This window comes from Syngnathus acus, chromosome 13 (genome assembly GCF_901709675.1).
Source record: "Syngnathus acus chromosome 13, fSynAcu1.2, whole genome shotgun sequence".
Classification (NCBI taxonomy): Eukaryota; Metazoa; Chordata; class Actinopteri; order Syngnathiformes; family Syngnathidae; genus Syngnathus; species Syngnathus acus.
In genome coordinates this window covers 11,389,270-11,405,979 of record NC_051098.1, presented here as the reverse complement: position 1 = coordinate 11,405,979, position 16,710 = coordinate 11,389,270, and the positions used below count along the sequence as shown (strand labels likewise).

The 16,710-nt window shown below is 44.5% G+C and overlaps 3 protein-coding genes across 9 annotated transcripts; 2 read left to right on the top strand and 1 right to left on the bottom strand.

Annotated features, from left to right (window-relative positions):
- Positions 1-12: 12 nt before the first annotated feature.
- On the top strand, positions 13-4,596 carry srsf7a (serine and arginine rich splicing factor 7a). Of its 5 annotated transcripts, XR_005099874.1 has the most exons (9): positions 13-249; positions 920-1,150; positions 1,282-1,464; positions 1,552-1,647; positions 1,853-1,894; positions 1,988-2,032; positions 2,340-2,438; positions 3,017-3,522; positions 4,096-4,596. XR_005099874.1 is itself a non-coding variant. In XM_037267696.1 (8 exons), the coding sequence occupies exons 2-8, from the start codon at positions 924-926 to the stop codon at positions 4,145-4,147; spliced, it is 741 nt and encodes a 246-aa protein (XP_037123591.1). In that variant the 5' UTR covers positions 13-249; positions 920-923; the 3' UTR covers positions 4,148-4,596. The 5 variants fall into 5 exon arrangements, 4 of the variants coding, with proteins under 4 accessions (XP_037123591.1, XP_037123588.1, XP_037123590.1 ...); XM_037267696.1 differs by lacking the exon at positions 3,017-3,522 and having other exon boundaries at positions 1,555-1,647; XM_037267693.1 differs by having other exon boundaries at positions 1,555-1,647; positions 3,017-4,596.
- Positions 4,597-4,866: 270 nt separating this feature from the next.
- Positions 4,867-11,307, top strand: LOC119132432 (heterogeneous nuclear ribonucleoprotein L-like). Of its 3 annotated transcripts, none has more exons than XM_037267690.1 (14): positions 4,867-5,039; positions 5,933-6,048; positions 6,142-6,379; positions 6,453-6,538; positions 6,640-6,736; positions 6,821-6,893; positions 8,815-8,847; positions 9,301-9,372; positions 9,451-9,695; positions 9,771-9,892; positions 9,973-10,174; positions 10,247-10,304; positions 10,713-10,823; positions 11,249-11,307. In XM_037267690.1, exons 1-14 carry the CDS (start codon positions 4,962-4,964, stop codon positions 11,305-11,307), a joined length of 1,590 nt encoding a protein of 529 aa, XP_037123585.1. In that variant the 5' UTR covers positions 4,867-4,961. The 3 variants fall into 3 exon arrangements, with proteins under 3 accessions (XP_037123585.1, XP_037123584.1, XP_037123586.1); XM_037267689.1 differs by having other exon boundaries at positions 9,448-9,695; XM_037267691.1 differs by lacking the exon at positions 8,815-8,847 and having other exon boundaries at positions 9,448-9,695.
- Positions 11,308-13,915: 2,608 nt separating this feature from the next.
- On the bottom strand, positions 13,916-16,627 carry LOC119132744 (gastrula zinc finger protein XlCGF57.1-like). Its single transcript, XM_037268219.1, has 3 exons — positions 16,495-16,627; positions 15,708-15,817; positions 13,916-15,537 (listed from the first exon to the last, which is right to left on the bottom strand). The coding sequence occupies exons 2-3, from the start codon at positions 15,808-15,810 to the stop codon at positions 13,916-13,918; spliced, it is 1,725 nt and encodes a 574-aa protein (XP_037124114.1). The 5' UTR covers positions 15,811-15,817; positions 16,495-16,627.
- Between the last annotated feature and the right edge of the window lie 83 nt (positions 16,628-16,710).

Genomic DNA, 16,710 nt, shown 5'->3' with positions numbered 1-16,710 from the left:
TGACGTGCCTAATCTCGGATTTTGCCTCCCGGTTAACCCGTATGTCGTAGCACTCACCTCGCTCACCCTCTGCCGGAGTCATGCGTGAAGTCTGTTAACGGAATTCAGTGTCTCTTTTTCTTGCGAATCATTCGTCGTGCGTAAGTGCGATCCCGGAGGTTGGAAGAAAAAAGGAGCCTTCCCCAGGCTGGGTGAAACTAATACGGTTCGAAGGTGAATTGGAGATCGTAGACGTAACTGCGGAAGAAGGTAGGAAACGCGCGTGGTCGCCATTGTTGTGGGGCAGGCTGAGCGTGAGGCCTACCATCCGCGCGCGATTCCACGCCAAAAATATTTGATCAAATACCTAATTTCCCGCATTATTAAGACATACTTATAGAAATTGTGGACTGCAGTGGATTCATTGTTCACTATTTAGCCGTTCACTAAATTAACACCGTGATGAATGCCGACGGTTCGTCCGCCATTAACGCACGCGAGTTATATCGTCGCAAGCGCGGGCTAACGGACATTTAGACTGAATTAGCATAAAATTAGCTAAACATAGTCTGTTAAAGCATATCCTTTTTAAAAAGACCGTATATCCAAAGTATCATTTTATTTATAGTCAGATCTAGTCACCAGCCAAAATAGCGCTACTTAAATGGTAGCATGCTCATGGCGTCAAAACGTGTTCGATTACGTTTTTGTTTACAGTTTGCATATCCTTTCTAATAAAGTAGTAACATTTTAACGTTTTAATTCATTGTGGGACTAAACATATGACATAATGTATTTATATTTAAACTAAATAGCTCTGTCTATAATCTGTTCCACCAACCCCTAAAAAAAGAAAATCACATTTGTTGCATGCTGTATGTAGTGATATGTGACTTTGTGTTAATAGCTGCTATTGTATCATTTCCTTCCCTACCTGCAGCCAAATGTCGTCCTACTATTCGTCGTCCCGTAGTTCGTCACGGGCCACTGACTGCAAAGTCTATGTGGGTGACCTGGGCAATGGTGCTGCCAAGGGGGAGTTGGAGCGGGCCTTCAGCTACTACGGTCCACTGAGGACCGTCTGGGTGGCCAGGAACCCACCGGGGTTTGCTTTTGTTGAGTTTGAGGACCCAAGAGATGCTGAGGATGCTGTGAAAGGCATGGATGGAAAGTGAGTATATTTTTTCAAGTTTCAAGATAAGTTCCGTGAACATGTGTTTAAGGGCGTAAAATTAATTGCAGGGCTGATCACGATGTACGATAGGAATATTGAGTTGAATTGTGTCTTATTGTTGTCCACAGGCTCCTGTGTGGCTCACGTGTACGCGTTGAGATGTCAACGGGCATGTCCAGAAAGGGCCGTGGACGCCCCAGCCGGCGCCAATTCGACCCGAACGACCGCTGCTACCAGTGTGGGGACCGCGGCCATTACGCCTATGACTGCTACCGCTTCAGCAAGCGAGGAGGAGGAGGCCGTCGTAGCAGGTAATGGCGTATGGACTGTGTGACACATTGAAGCTCCTGTAGAAATCCCTCTAAACGTTGTTAACCCAAACATCTCGTCTCCCACAGCAGGTCTCGTTCCCGCTCCCGGTCACGATCCAGGTCCCGTTCTCGTGGACGTCGCTACCGATCTCGTTCTCACTCTCGCAGCCATAGCCGCAGCAGGTAAGATGGGTTTATGTGACCTTAGATTCCTCATACTAATCCTAACTACTTGATTATTTTTACCTGAATGAGTCTTTTTGGCTTCCTTAAGAGGCAGAGTTGGGTATTTACAGTGCACTGAGAGAGAAAGATACTATCGTCTTACTTTTTACCACTTTATTTTGAAGTGAGCCTCATGTGAGTCCCCCCCCCTCCTTATTTCCAGGAGCCGTCGCCGCTCTCCATCCTACGCGAGGCGCAGAAGCAGGTGAGAGAGACTGGGCTGCTCTGATCACATCAAATTTTGAATGTGCTCCCGCCACAGCTGTGATTATTCAACTTCTTGTCTATGCTACATCAGGTCTGGCTCCCCGGCCCGCTCCAAGTCCAGGACTCCGATAAGAAGGTATGCTCTCAAATTTGGGACGTATATCTTGATTTGACTGCCAAAGTCACACAGTCTGCTTGTCCTCTTGTGAGGTGGTTGCATGATCTGCATTGTATAGGCAAATTCATGTGATACACCACATTCACCTATACCCCATATATTTTTAAAATTTTCTGCAAGCTTTGAATGACCGGGTCCGTCTAATTTAAAAATAAATTGTGGCCCTGAGTACAAACGTTTGTGTGCCACTTGAGCTAAATTTTGTCTTTGAATTTTGGCATTGGATTTAGTGAAGTATAAAATGTATGCGTCTTTTTCTTTCCAGTCGCTCCAGGTCTCGTTCTCGGTCCAGATCCGCACCAAGAGGGCGCTCCGCTTCCCGTTCTCGCTCTCGATCACCCTCGGCCAATCACAAGAGGAACAGGTAGGCGACCAATTTCTTGTTCTCGCACATAGGCCCATCTAGTAACATTTAGTCCCGCCTAGTCCGGCAAGTAACACTTGGCAGGAAGGAGCACAAGGTGGTTCTAGACGATTCCGTCATATCGCAGCTGGAGTCACAGCGGTTGAGTTCTAGGAGGTCATTCGCGCTCCTAGTCACAGCTTCAGGCAAGTGCGTTGACCAGACCAGATCTTCCTTCCGAATCGCCATCGTCGTCCACGCCGATACAAGCGACCAGTGGACCCTGAACCGTCAGCCCGAACTCATCTGAATCTTCCACCTCTGCTGTCAGCCATGTTGGCATGGCAGGGGAATAGAGGACGGCAACCGGGGGCTTGTGCGAGGTGTAGGGCCGAAAACGTAAAGATGATCAAAGAGCGTGTCAACTGTTGTTCTCGTGCTTCGCTAAATGAATTTGGTTAATTTAAATGTTATACATGCTTTCAATTGGGGGGAAATCCCGGCCCTAGTGTGGCTGAATAAATTTAAATGCAGAGCTGCAGCTAGATTTGAGCATCTTTGCCGCACAGTTTTGTTTATTTTTCATATTTTCTTTGAAGTGTGTGCTGGGAGCTGCGCACTGCGCTGACACTACAGCTGATCCCAGGCCCAGGGTCTGCCAGCTGGCGGTGTGTACATCCTGCGGGAGGGTGACTAAGCGCTGACCTGAGATCAGCCTTCGCCTGGCGTTAGACAGCGAGAACCTCCCCCCACGCAGTGAATGGGTGACCGTCTGGCCGACCGACGCACACGCTCAGACGAGATCAGCCCGTGCACTCTTACGACTGTTCTCCTAGAGTCACCCAAGGCCGCCAGCCAGCCGGCAGATCTACCAGAGCGCCGACACGAACAATTCAGAGTTCGACCATTTAAAATCCATTACCTACCTACCAGACCCCCTACTACTACTACTACCTACCTACCAGAGCTCTGCGGCCTCTGTCTTAGCTTCTGAAAATGAGAGCGAGCTGACCAGAGATCAGTCTACAAGAGCGTAGTCATCCGTCCTTCAGTGCTTTCATCCTTCGCTTCTCTGTACTTGTTGTTTCTGCCAGTGTCTCCAAAGGTAACGACAACCCCCTACTCCCCCACCCCATCCTCTCTATCTACCCCCATTCCTCACATGACAAGCTCTATTTTATGGTCAAAGCAAATCCACAGACTTGATGTACAGTGGGGAAATGGGTGGCGACCAAGTAAAAAGTTAAGAATGAGCATGCTCGCGTGAGTGCTGTGAGTGTGTGTGTTGTCTCGGAGGAGCGCATGTGTTACATGGGCAGAAACGTTCATCTGAAGCCAGAAGTGCTGAAGGCCAACCAGACAGGTTGTCCTTTTCCTACCCTTTCGCATCAAGGACTCTAGTTAGCCGGTGAAGGGCATTGCTGCAATTTTGTCCTAAGAGCACAAGATGTCACCCACTTTTTTAGTAGTGAGGTGATAGATCGGTTTTACTTAGCACTGAGGACGCCATTATTCATTTCTCATTTTAGACCTGGGCCATGACATGTAACCCGGCAAGTTACTTCTGACAAGTTGTTCAAATGACAGTGGAGTGAGTGTGTTGTCGTGAGGGCGGCGGTTGTCTTCGACCTTCGAGCCTCCCCTACAGCGAACTGACTCCTCCGTTTTTCTGTTTCAGTCGTTCCCGTTCAGCAAGTCAAAACCGAAGTCCAACACCGGCCGCCAACTGAGTGAAGAACAAAGCTACTCCAACGTCCGTTTTACAACAGCCCGCCACATTTTCCATGTCAGGTTGTTTCATTTCTATAGACAATGTGCAGGTTCAGAGGTCAATATCCTCTTGTCTTTAATGTCTTTGTTTTGTTTCAAGCTAAATATTGGAGTGGACTTTTAACCAATTTGAAGACTTTGAGGGTCTAGTGTCTAACATACTTTGAATCAACCATTCACGAGGCAGATAATCACGACCTGCTGTTTTTCATGAATAACCTTTTCTGTGCTGCACTGCCCCCTCAACTTAAAACGTTTATGCGCAAAATAGATTTCATGTTTTTGGCTTCTTTTTTTTTCCTGTGTATTATAATTTTTAATTTGATTTTGGGAGAGGAAGGGCTGCTTGAACAGTTGTTTCTATTAACACATTGGCAGTTTCGTTTTTAAATAAATCTCTCCAACATAACTCCATGGCTATTTGTTTTTCAAGACATATTAACTGGAAAACTGACAACCATTCTGGCTTCATCAGAAAAAATATTATTGTATCATTACAAGATGCTGGACTTGAGCTGTTGCGATTTGTTGCAAATTGGATAAACATGCACTTTTCACCACACAAATAAAACAAAGTACAGAGGAGATGTCTCGCTTTGGAATATTGACATTCTATTGGATACGGCTTGAATGACGTAAACGATTGAACGCAGTGTCCGCCTATCAGACATGCCAATGTGGGAGGGACAAAAGCCGCATATAGAAAACCCCGGAGTTGATCGTCCACTTCGTAGCTTTGACAATTAGCCACCAACCTTTTTAAACCACGAAAACATGTCAGCAGCGGCGGGTCGATATTATAGTGAGGATGGTAGGGCGACCAAAAGGCAGAAAACTGATGGAATGTCAACGGTGAGCACTTGGATCTTCGTGAGATTCGGATTGCTCACACCACGTGAGCAATGCGAGCTTGCTAGCTGCAAAAATACGAACGCAGCTTTGCACAGACTGTCTTGAATTGTTTTTGTTTTATTTTTGCTTCCGGCTATGATTAACGTATCCTCTAAATTTCCGTATGGCAAGGAAAACTGCTAATGTGCACCGCATATAGCTCAGTAAGTCGTTATATGTATGTCGAAATGGCGGCATTTCGGGCGTTTTGACCCGCGAGGCCTACCAGAAACTGCTTTGTTCTCCGCCGGTAGCTACGTAAGCTTTAGCTATCCGTTATGCTAACATGTAACTACTTATCCTATATTTACATGATTTGCTACATTTGTTTCTGTGCAAGTGCCACTCTACTCTTTACATTTAATACAGCTTTTGCCTCATTTCATCGTACGTATGTATTTCGTTTATAGAGTTTGCACCACTACTGCTTAGTAATATAACCCAGCTACAATTTAATCAAACATCACCATGGCTAGATTAGACGCCCCCTGTTTTAACATTAAGTTGTTCAAAACATATCGTATGAAAAGCAAATACAGAACATTTCAAACGCCCGTATATACCACATGGACTATCACGTGATCCCTCCCGGTTCAATATGGCGTGTGAAACATGGCCGATTCGGGGCTCAGCATTTGTAAAATCACATTCACGTTTATGCCTCTTTAAAACCCTACTTAGACTCACAAATTCACACTATCCGTCTGTAAATCCTCCTGCACCTTTGAAGAAAATATGAGATTTTGCATATCATAATTTACCAAGCGAAGGGTAGCAAAGACATTTTGAATGTTGAACGTGATGCTTAAAAGGGGGTAACAACGACTCATGATAATTTTCCATTTCTGCAATAGGGCTACGAAGATCCCCACAAGACTCTTCCATCTGTAGTGGTGCATGTACGAGGTCTGGTTGATGGTGTTACAGAATCAGACCTAACGGACGCCCTGCAAGAGTTTGGAGCCATCAGGTGAAGAAACTTCCTTCTTAAGTTTTGTGTACTAATCGGACCCTGATACTGAAACAATTACAAAATATCTTTTTACTCCTCTCATTTTACAAGCTATGTAGTGCTGATGCCCAAGAAGCGTCAGGCACTGGTGGAGTACGAGGACATGAACGGCTCATCCACGGCTGTGACCTATGCCGCTGACAACCAGGTGTACATCGCCAACCACCAGGCCTTCATCAACTACTCCACCAGCCAGAAGATCTCTCGGCCTGGTGACTCTGACGACTCGAGGAGTGTCAACAACATACTGTTGCTCACAATCATGAACCCCATCTACCCCATCACAACGGTGAGTGAGTCAAAATAAAAGATTTGGCATCACCTCTGCTCCCCCTATAGCACATATCTCTTTTTCTCTACAGGAGGTACTCTACACCATTTGTAACAACTGTGGCCCCGTCCACAGAATTGTCATCTTTAGGAAGAACGGTGTGCAAGCCATGGTGGAATATCCTTTCAAAGAGAGAGAGAGGGGGGGGCTGAGGCAGTCTTGTGATTCCAATGGCGTTACACTTTCATGACGGCTTGATATCTTAACTTCTATGTCACATTTGACTCTGTGCAAAGCGCCCAGCGAGCCAAAGCATCTCTCAACGGAGCCGACATCTACTCTGGATGCTGCACGCTGAAGATCGAATACGCCAAGGTACACCTGCTGGACTCGTACACTCAAATAATACGTCCTTTAAAAATTGGTTACATAACGTGCCATTGCGTTTTGTTCCCTCAGCCCACCCGGTTGAATGTGTTCAAGAATGATCAGGACACTTGGGACTACACTAATCCTAATTTGGGTGGACCAGGTAACACCTTACACAAACGATGTTTTTCAAAAACTTGCTTAGCACAAACACAAATGACTTGTATCACAATGTCAACGCCGCCATGTGTCACACAAGTAGTTCCCGCGTGATGTGGGCACACAACATCTACATCCTCAACTCAAAACACTGCTGTGATATCACTTGAGTATAAAACCACAATTAGCTTGCGGCTGTGTGGCGGGAATGTCAGGAATGCTGATTTGCCGCGGAAACTGCAATAATGTGTCATTTGCAACCGGTGTTTTGACATCGTTTGTTCTGTTTGGCCAACCTGAACAATGTCTGCTGCTTCAGTGGTTTAAGTATAACTTCCCAAGTAACAAAACCCCAACAGAAACCTTTTGTTGCATAGTAGGTGTTGTTGAAGTGCTCTTAAAAAAAATGTAGTCAATACCTGCTTTTATGATTAATTAATCTTTTACAGACCTTTTAACACAATTCTAAATTGTTTATAAAATTGTCCCAATCCATGAGATTTCAACGATAACAGTAAATTTGGTAAATCAGATTTCTGTAGTTAGGCATAAAACCAGACGGAGGCAGTTTGCTCCCTTGATTGAACAAAGCATTGCTGTTTATGACAAAAATCCTTTGTGTGTGTGTGCGCATGAGTAAAAAAAAAAAAAAGCAAAAACAAAATTTGTATGGATGGTTTTGAGAGATCTTACTATTTCAAATTCATGGCGTTATTTATATATTTAATCTCTACGAGGCACTTTGCATTCTTGTGCACACAGCCGCAGCTTGTCAAATGTGCACTTCGATCTTTAACATTTTTTTCCCCCCTCCTTGAATCCTTTTCTGGAAACACAACTGATCCCGACTATTATACACGGGCACAAATGCGCGAAAGTCACAGAAGGGGAGTGGCAGACACACGCTGACATCACTGCCGCCACAGAGGACATAGCCCCTCTCGCACCCCCTCAATCAAGACTGTGTAGGACTTTATTTACCATCACTTGCCGCTCCACCCCGGAGCGCCACAACAGCGCACATGTCTAGAAGGCGCCGAGCTACGCTTGGTCCCAGACACACCGAGGCGCTCCAAAAGCTTCAACACCGCACCCTCCACCACCACCTTCAATCATCATCATCATCACCACCACCACCCCAAAATGGAGCCTGATACCAGTGAGGACAACACACCCACCCAAAACAAACAAAAAGGCCACACTGATGCGCCAACAGCACCACACACCGCAACTGATCCAAGCACGGAGCTCCGACTGATGAAGACACTGCTGACAACACCAGCACCAGAACACGCAGGCCCATTTCCGCTGACTCAGCCTTATCCTTCTCTACATTCCTCCTTGTATCGATGCTTTGTCTCCCATCTTTCAGAGTCTAGAAGCTGGCTAAGTCCTCCCGCCCGTGTGAGGCTGCGTTGCCTCGGGGGCTGGCCAATCCCTTAAGCGGACTGTTCCAAAAAGGGAACCAAAAGGCGGACCTGCCTGAAAGTGGGACCGGGCGGCGCTGGTTAAGGCGCCGAGGTGGCCAGTTGTATCTATCTCCCTCCGCAAAAGAGGCTATGGGTGTGCGATGAAATGAGTAATGGAGTGGTGAAGCCACCGCAGCCTTCCTTCCTCTGTGTGTGCGCATGCAGTAAGTAACACCAGAAGCCTCCTCAGCACCCAACATGGCCACACCTCACTTTTTTTTTTTTACACTCTCTGGACTGCCAGCAATTCAGTGTTGAGACTCCCCTTTCTCTTGACGCCACGTGTCAAGCTTGTAGCCGAGGTCCTGGAAGGGAAGGCCTCACCCAGGCCGTCGCCACACTTTACTGCCAGTTTTTAAGTGAAGCCCGCTCCCTCTCCCACCCTCTGTGCTAACATTGTGACCATGTAACATGGCCTCCTCTCTGAATGTGTGTGATTATTGTTTACCCGTGCAGATGGTGACGTGGATGGCAATGGGAGCAACGCAGGTGTGTTTCCTTTCTCCGAAGTACTGGTATTTGTCTTGCCCTCGATTGACAGTTTGAACTCACCCCTGGGTACTTCTACCCATCTGTGTGCCCCCTCCACAATAAAGGCTACGTCTGCCATCCTTATTTTAAAGTGGACAGTTTAAAAAACCAAATTTACTTACACAGCGGGGGTCTCTGTTGTGTCCTGTGACACCCCGGAGTAGAGTGGGCGGAATAAATAGTGGGAGTAGAGTGGGCGGAATAAATAGTGGCCCATTTTCCTGAGACAGGGAATTCTTGATCCTCGGGCTATGTTTACCAAAGGCATGTTACTCTTTTTTTATGTATTGTTATTTTTAATAACACTGGTCATATCGTGTAAGTGTCATTGTGCGTTTGTTTTTGTTGGTGTGCGTCAAGTTCCCCCCCTTGGGCTACCACAAGCCGTAATATTTATTTGTTTCTCCTTAGACGACATGAGTGCCAACCCCAACAAGCGTCAGCGCCAGCCCGCCCTGCTGGGTGACCACCCGCCAGAGTACAGTAAGACAATTAAAATTCAATTGTTGATCCGTCGCAATGTCTAAGTCTCTAAGCAGCTCACTGCGTTACCAACAGGTGGTGGTTACCATGGATACGACGAGAGCTACGGTTCCTCGCCCTACGAGAACCGCCGCATGGGACCTCCAATGCGAGGTCGCAGCAGTAGAAACTATGGACCCAGCTACGGCCCCCCACCCCCTCCCCCCGGCGAGTATGGTGCCCACGCAGACTCACCGGTGGTCATGGCGTATGGACTGGACCCCGTCAAGATGAACGCCGACCGTGTTTTCAACATATTCTGTTTGTATGGCAACGTAGAGCGGGTCAGTACACATTTAAAAACCATAAGAAATGTGTAGAACAAATGATTTAATGAGCCCCTGAATGTAACGTCACAGGTGAAGTTTATGAAGAGTAAACCAGGCGCCGCCATGGTGGAGATGGGCGACTGCTACGCCGTGGACCGCGCCATCACGCACCTCAACAGCAACTTCTTGTTTGCGCAGAAGCTCAACGTGTGGTGAGTGGACACTCGCTTGTTGGCGTAAAGTGATTGCATCACACGGGATGTGTGACCGCCCTATGATTCCTTGGGCGCAGCGTTTCCAAGCAGCAGGCCATCGTGCCGGGCCAGTGCTACGAGCTGGAGGATGGCTCCAGCAGCTTCAAGGACTTCCACGGCTCCAGGAACAACCGCTTCACGTCACCCGAGCAGGCGGCCAAGAACCGCATCCAGCACCCCAGCAACGTGCTGCACTTCTTCAACGCCCAGCCCGATGTTACTCCAGAGATATTCTCCCAGGTGAGGGCCAAAACAATACAACTACCTTGTTGAGGAATTCAGCTAGATTTACTGAACTGTTTTCCATTACAGATCTGTGAGGACCTCGGCGTCAAGTGCCCCATCAACGTCAAAATGTTCACAGGCAAGAGTAAGATGTTATCGTGGTTGTTTAGATTAGCACCTAGCGCTAATGCAATGCTACCAATGCAATCTTGACACAGTTGACACACAAGCCCCAAACAAGAAAAAGGTATGAATACCAAAACAATGATCTGCATTGAGCACAAGTGATATATTCGCTGGGACATGTCATGTTGGATAATTGGCAACAATTGGGTACACGGGTTATTTGTACCTTTTGCCATCCAGTGGAAGATAATTTTTCTGTCTGTCACTACACCGCTGGCAAATATAGAAACAAAAAATACTTCTGGTGAATAAATTCGATTAAAAGAATAAAGAGCCAGTGATAATGTAATCAGAAACATATCGAACAATCCAAATGGATCTTTTTATTATTGTATTTCTCCCTCCCATTTCTGTTTTTGCCCACCAGGCGGCGCTCCTTCGAGCGACCGCAGTGCTTCAGGCTTGCTGGAATGGGAATCCATCAATGATGCCATGGAAGCTCTCGCCTTGATGAATCACTACCAGATGAAGAACGCAAGTATGTAGTCAACCTCTTTTTCCACACGTTTGGCCAAGGGTGGCACAGTGACACACTGGTTAGCACGTCCGCCTCACAGTTAGGAGGGTGTGGGTTCGATACCACCTCTGGCCTTCCCTGTGTGGAGTTTGCATGTTCTCCCCGTACCTGTGTGGGTTTTCACCGGGTCTTCCGGTTTCCTCCCACATTTCAAAAACATGCCCGTAGATGTGAGTGCGGATGGTTGTTCGTGTCCCCCGCCTTACTGCCCGATGACAGCCCGCGACCCCCGTGGGGGACAAGCGGTACAGATAATAGATGGCTGTTTAACCAAGTACAGGTTCTCTGAAATTATGGGGAAGATCCATTTAAAAAGAATTTAGTTTTGTGACATGTTTGTCAACCTCTAATACTAGCAGCTGATTCCCAACCTTTCCTTGTTCCAGCCGGCCCGTACCCATACACCCTCAAGCTGTGCTTTTCCACCGTTCAACACGCCAACTGAAGAGCTTTGGGTCTCAAGTTGTTGTGATGCAGTTGGTGCAAACATTTTTCAGTAAAAAACGTTCCGATCTGCAGTTGTCCTTTTGTTTGTTGCTTATTCGCTCTCTGCTTTTGGTGAGAGATGGATTTTAGGATTTACAGTGTGCTTTTCATGCTGATTTGTGAGAGCTTTTATTTTGACTTTTTTTTTTTTTTTATATACATATATATATAATTGCCACGTCTCAAGTTTGGCTTAATGTAATTGTTTTGTTGTAAAAAAATTAAACATGTGGCTGAAACAAGTGTGTTTGTTGCCAAGTGTTTTAAATGAAAGTCCAAGGATGTTTTCAAAACAGGAGCTAATTTATTTACAAATTCGATATACTGTAACTCACTACAATCAAAGAATTGTCGTCATAAATGCAACCACACTATGATAATGCAAACGCAGTTCTGATATAGTATTGGACATTGATATCAAAGTTACATAATTGACTAACACATTTAGACAGATTTTTAATGAATAGCTTCATCTTGTCACACTTTAATGTAAATTGTACTGTGTAAAAAAAAAAAAAATTAAACTTAATGTAAATAGAGTAGATAAGTAAAACTCTAGAAGATAAACGAGAGAACACAATTAAAATTGACTTGCAAACGTCTGCATTTTTTTCATTTCAACTACTTGATCCTTTTATTGAATTAGTCGCCATTCATTTTGAGCTTATTAGTGCATTTAGGGATTGTTTTCGTTTAATGCATGTCTTCCTTTTTTTTTTTTACTGTCTGCTTTTTTACGTTCAGCAGACATCATTTGCAGATTAAAGCTTTTTTTCAGCATGAAATGTTGCTTGAGGCTCTCAAATGTCATCGCGCTGGGCTTGGAACATCAATTTAAGAACCTGCAACGTATCAAGTGGCTGGAAGTGTGGCACGTGCTGCTGAGTTCCATCCAGCTGATATGACAAAGTCCACTTTTGCATATCAGCATCAATTGTTGCAATTCTACCTTTTTTCCTTCACCACTCATTACTGCCATCTTCTGGTAGCCACCAGCGATGGGTTTAATCCAGGGGTCCCTAACCCCGGGTACCGAGCCGCCAAGCCGCACAGGAAAAAAAAATAATAACATTTTTATCGACGATCAATTCATTCTGGTCAAGAAGCTCGTCCCGGTCACGTTTTCCCGGTCGAGCCCGCAAAGCAAGCAAAAATGAGAATTTATTTTGAAAAATATAAATATCGTCGCTGTGTCTCTTGACACAAGATGCTCGTCTCGGTCACGTGACATGTCACCCCAGTCGAGCCCGCGAGGCAAACAAAAATGAGCAAGAAACAAGTTTGGAAAGCTTTTTCGGAAAGGGAATAAAAAAGCCCAATGAGGAGACTGAAGAAGAGGCTACCACTTCTAAGAAAAGGAAATCATTTAAAAAAACATTCCTGGAGTCCTACTTAAAATATGGATTTATCGCTAGAGTCAGGCTAGCTAACGAGGCAATGAAGCCTTCAAAACTGCTTGGGCACATGGAGACCAAGAATTCTGCATTAAAAGACAAACCTTAACCACTTCGGGTGTCAATGTCTCCGCCTAGATGGGACCGGCTCGTTTCTGAGAAACTCGGTGCTCCCAATAATTCAACGTAATGGTGAGTTTTATTTTTATGTGGTTTATATTTGTTTTTATGCCAGTTGTGTTATTTTATTTCATCGTATTTTTATATAACCGGTCCGCGAAAATTATTCTAAGGTTGGAGACCATTGCTGTAATTAATGTATGATGAATGAATTTCTGCAATGTTAGTCGTTGAATCTTGTCATGTTACATTTTTAGGAGCACACCTCAGGTTTGATCACAAGTTTTATAACCAAACGAATGAATGATTTAATAGAACGACACTGGATAGACCAGATAGTTTGTTTGAGAGCTTTTATTTGGACTTTTTTTTTAATATACAATTGTCACTTTGGCTTAATGTTTGTTGAAAGACAATTTTAAAAAATGTGGCTGGAACTGAGTGACTCAACAGGATGACTGGCCATTTTGCTGGATGGCTACTCACATCTATATCTTCAGGCGCACTGTGTTTTAATGGAAGCCAGTAGCTCATAATAAGAACTATTTCCAAGCTAAGCACTGCGACAATGTTCTAGCCCTTAAAAAATCAAATGAAAGCTCAATGAGTAGTAAACAAGAAAAGTGGTCATCAACCTCGTGACTAAAGAAAAACCCTAAACACTAATAAAACTAAGCAACTTGCCCTAAATATGAAATTTTTGAAAAAAATACATAAGTCGCTCCTTATTATAAATCGCCCCCCCACCCAAACTATGAAACAAAACGTGACATAGTCCGTAAATTACGGTAAAACAAATTCAAGTTAAAAACCACCACTAAAAACAAAATAAACCAAGTATAATGAAAAATACAAAACTATTATCATCCTGAGGGCGGTTAACTTTATTTTCAAATTCATTACAACCAAAACACGAACAGTGGTAAAGGAGCTCAGCATCCCAATCAAAAGGTACATAGGATAGAATTATCATCGATGCAAAAACTCGTGAAGTCCGCTCAAATAGAAGGTGAAAACGGACCATAGCTCATCTCCCCAACATACTCGGAATTCTCAAGACTCTTTGGCAGGTGACTGAGCAGGCAACAGGGGGTGGATTCTTGAATGACTTTTTAAGTTTACCTTCAGAGTGAATTTTTCGCCACAAACTGAGCATGAAAAAGGTTTCTCACCAGTGTGCCTTCTTGTATGAATTGTTAGATTTCCCTTCACAGAAAATGTTTTGCCACAAACTGTGCATGAAAAAGGTTTCTCACCAGTGTGCATTCTTGTGTGCGTTTTTAAGTTTCCCTTGTCAGAGAACAGTTTGCCACAAACTGAGCATGAATAAGGTTCCTCACCAGTGTGGGTTCTTGTGTGCATTTTTAAATTTCCCCTTTGAGAGAATTTTTGGCCACAAACTGAGCATGAAAAAGGTTCCTCACCAGTGTGCCTTCTTGTATGATTTTTTAAAGATTCTTTGTCACAGAATTTTTTGCCACAAACTGTGCATGAAAAACGTTTCTCGCCAGTGTGCCTTCTTGTATGAATTTTTAAATATCCCACCTGAGAGAATTTTTTGCCACAAACTGAGCATGCAAAAGGTTTCTCACCAGTGTGGATTTTTGTATGCCTTTTTAAATGTCCCCTTATAGCGAAGTTTTGGCCACAAACTGAGCATGAAAATGGTTTCTCACCAGTGTGGGTTCTTGTATGAAGTGTTAGACTTCCCTTCACAGAAAATCTTTTGCCACAAATTAGGCACGAAAAAGGCTTCTCACCAGTGTGGATTCTTGTGTGCTTTTTTAAGCTTCCCTTCTCAGAGAATAGTTGGCCACATACTGAGCATGAAAAAGGTTTCTCACCAGTGTGAATTCTTGTATGAAGTGTTAGATATCTCTTCACAGAAAATCTTTTGCCGCAAACTAGACATGAAAAAGGCTTCTCACCAGTGTGGAGTATTGTGTGATTTTTTAAATTTCGCTTGTTAGATAATATTTGGCCACAAACTGAGCATGCAAAAGATTTCTCACCAGTGTGGAGTATTGTGTGATTTTTTAAATTTCGCTTGTTAGATAATATTTGGCCACAAACTGAGCATGCAAAAGATTTCTCACCAGTGTGGATTCTTGTATGCCTTTTTAAATGTTCCCTCCGAGGGAATTCTTGGCCACAATCCGAGCAGGAAAAGTTTTTCTTTCTTATGTACATTCTCATGTGTTGTTTCAAACTACTGTTTTGAGACTCATCAGCAGCAGGAGGAATATGTGACAACACGTCATGACTCTCTGATGGTGGAGCTGCTTGTGATCCGCCACAGTGGTCTCCATTACCTTCTCTGGTCATTTGTTGACTTGAACTGCAGTTTGGAGGCTCCGCCCCTTTGCTCATTTCATGTTGACCCTCATCTAAACTCGTCACAGGTACACCAGTCAATGGCACCTTGCAGATCTCCTCCTCTTCTTCTTCCTCCTTTTTAATGTCATAGGAGTCTTCTCCCTCCTCTTTAATGTTGCAGGAGTCTTCTCTCTCCTCTTTAATACAAGGCAGCTCTGGCTCTTCCTCCTCTTTTATAGCGCAAAGAAATGTCTGCTCCATTTGTTCATTCAAGTGGTGGACCTCTTTACCCACATCTTCCTTTTTAATGCGAATGCGCGCTCTCTCCTGCTGTTCAGGACGAATAGCTTCACTGAGGTCTGCAAAACAAGACAAACGCATATTAACAATGAAAGTTACAGTTGAAGAAAAACTGGTCACACCTATACAAGGACTTTTTCAATCTGCCTATCACACATGATTTTGATAGAATTCTACTAAAAAGAAACACTGGAAGAGGATTCATAATAGAAAATAGACGTGTACTAACCTACTCTGTGCAGCACAACATAAGGCTGCAGCCAAAGATCTTCCAGTCGTTGAGGACCACGGTCCTTTTCCTCCACGTACTTTGCTGTGGTTCTTGCAAACATTTTTTAGCTGCAACCATTAACAGACATTAACTGACACACTGAAACAAAAAGAAGACATCAAGTATTTGTTTTACTCGCTAGGAGAACTAACAGAGAGCGTTTCATTCTCCAACACTTTGTTTTGTCTCCCCTTTTGAATGTTGAGGTTGCTCTGGTTGCAATGGCGTTGCTACACTCAACTGTTCAGCTAATGAATGTAGCAGCCGACAAGACCTCCACCATCTACCATTCAACGATTTCTCCCACTTCACTAGGAATTTCAAACAGAATGAAACTAGGAGGCATGTCAAATAGTTGAATGTCAACTTCAACTTGTGTTGTTTACAACGTGCACTTAAAGCGACCCAATACACGAAACGACATTTTATGTAGCTCGGACCTGTTTTTGCAAACGTGATTACGAGTTATCATCAGGTAGAGTGCACGAGGGCATTGAGATTTAAAATCGGGAGCATGCCTGCCTGCAACCATCACTGCTAATCCCCGATTTGGAGTATTTCCATACTACAGTGTGGCATATTTGAGATGGAGCATTCGTCGAGCATAATCACGCTAAATATGATCATGTTAGCATTGTGCTAGCTACCACACTTAAAGCAGCGGGCTCCACTTCTGTACTGTAACCAAGCAGTACGACAAATAACGTTGCTAACATGGTAACATAGATCCACAGTTGTAACTTACCTCTTTCGTCGTTGCAGTTGTAATGTAGCTAATGCCACATAAGTTGCGGGTTTATCTAATGCAGCCAAATAGAAGGCAACAAGCTTCTGTTTGAGTGCTTAAACCAAGCGCGACTTTGTCGTCGTCGTCGCTTTTCCTGTAACGTAATGATGACGTCATTGAGAGGTCCCTACCGCCGTCTAGCGAAGGACCGTGGGACGTTTAGTGTTGTTGACC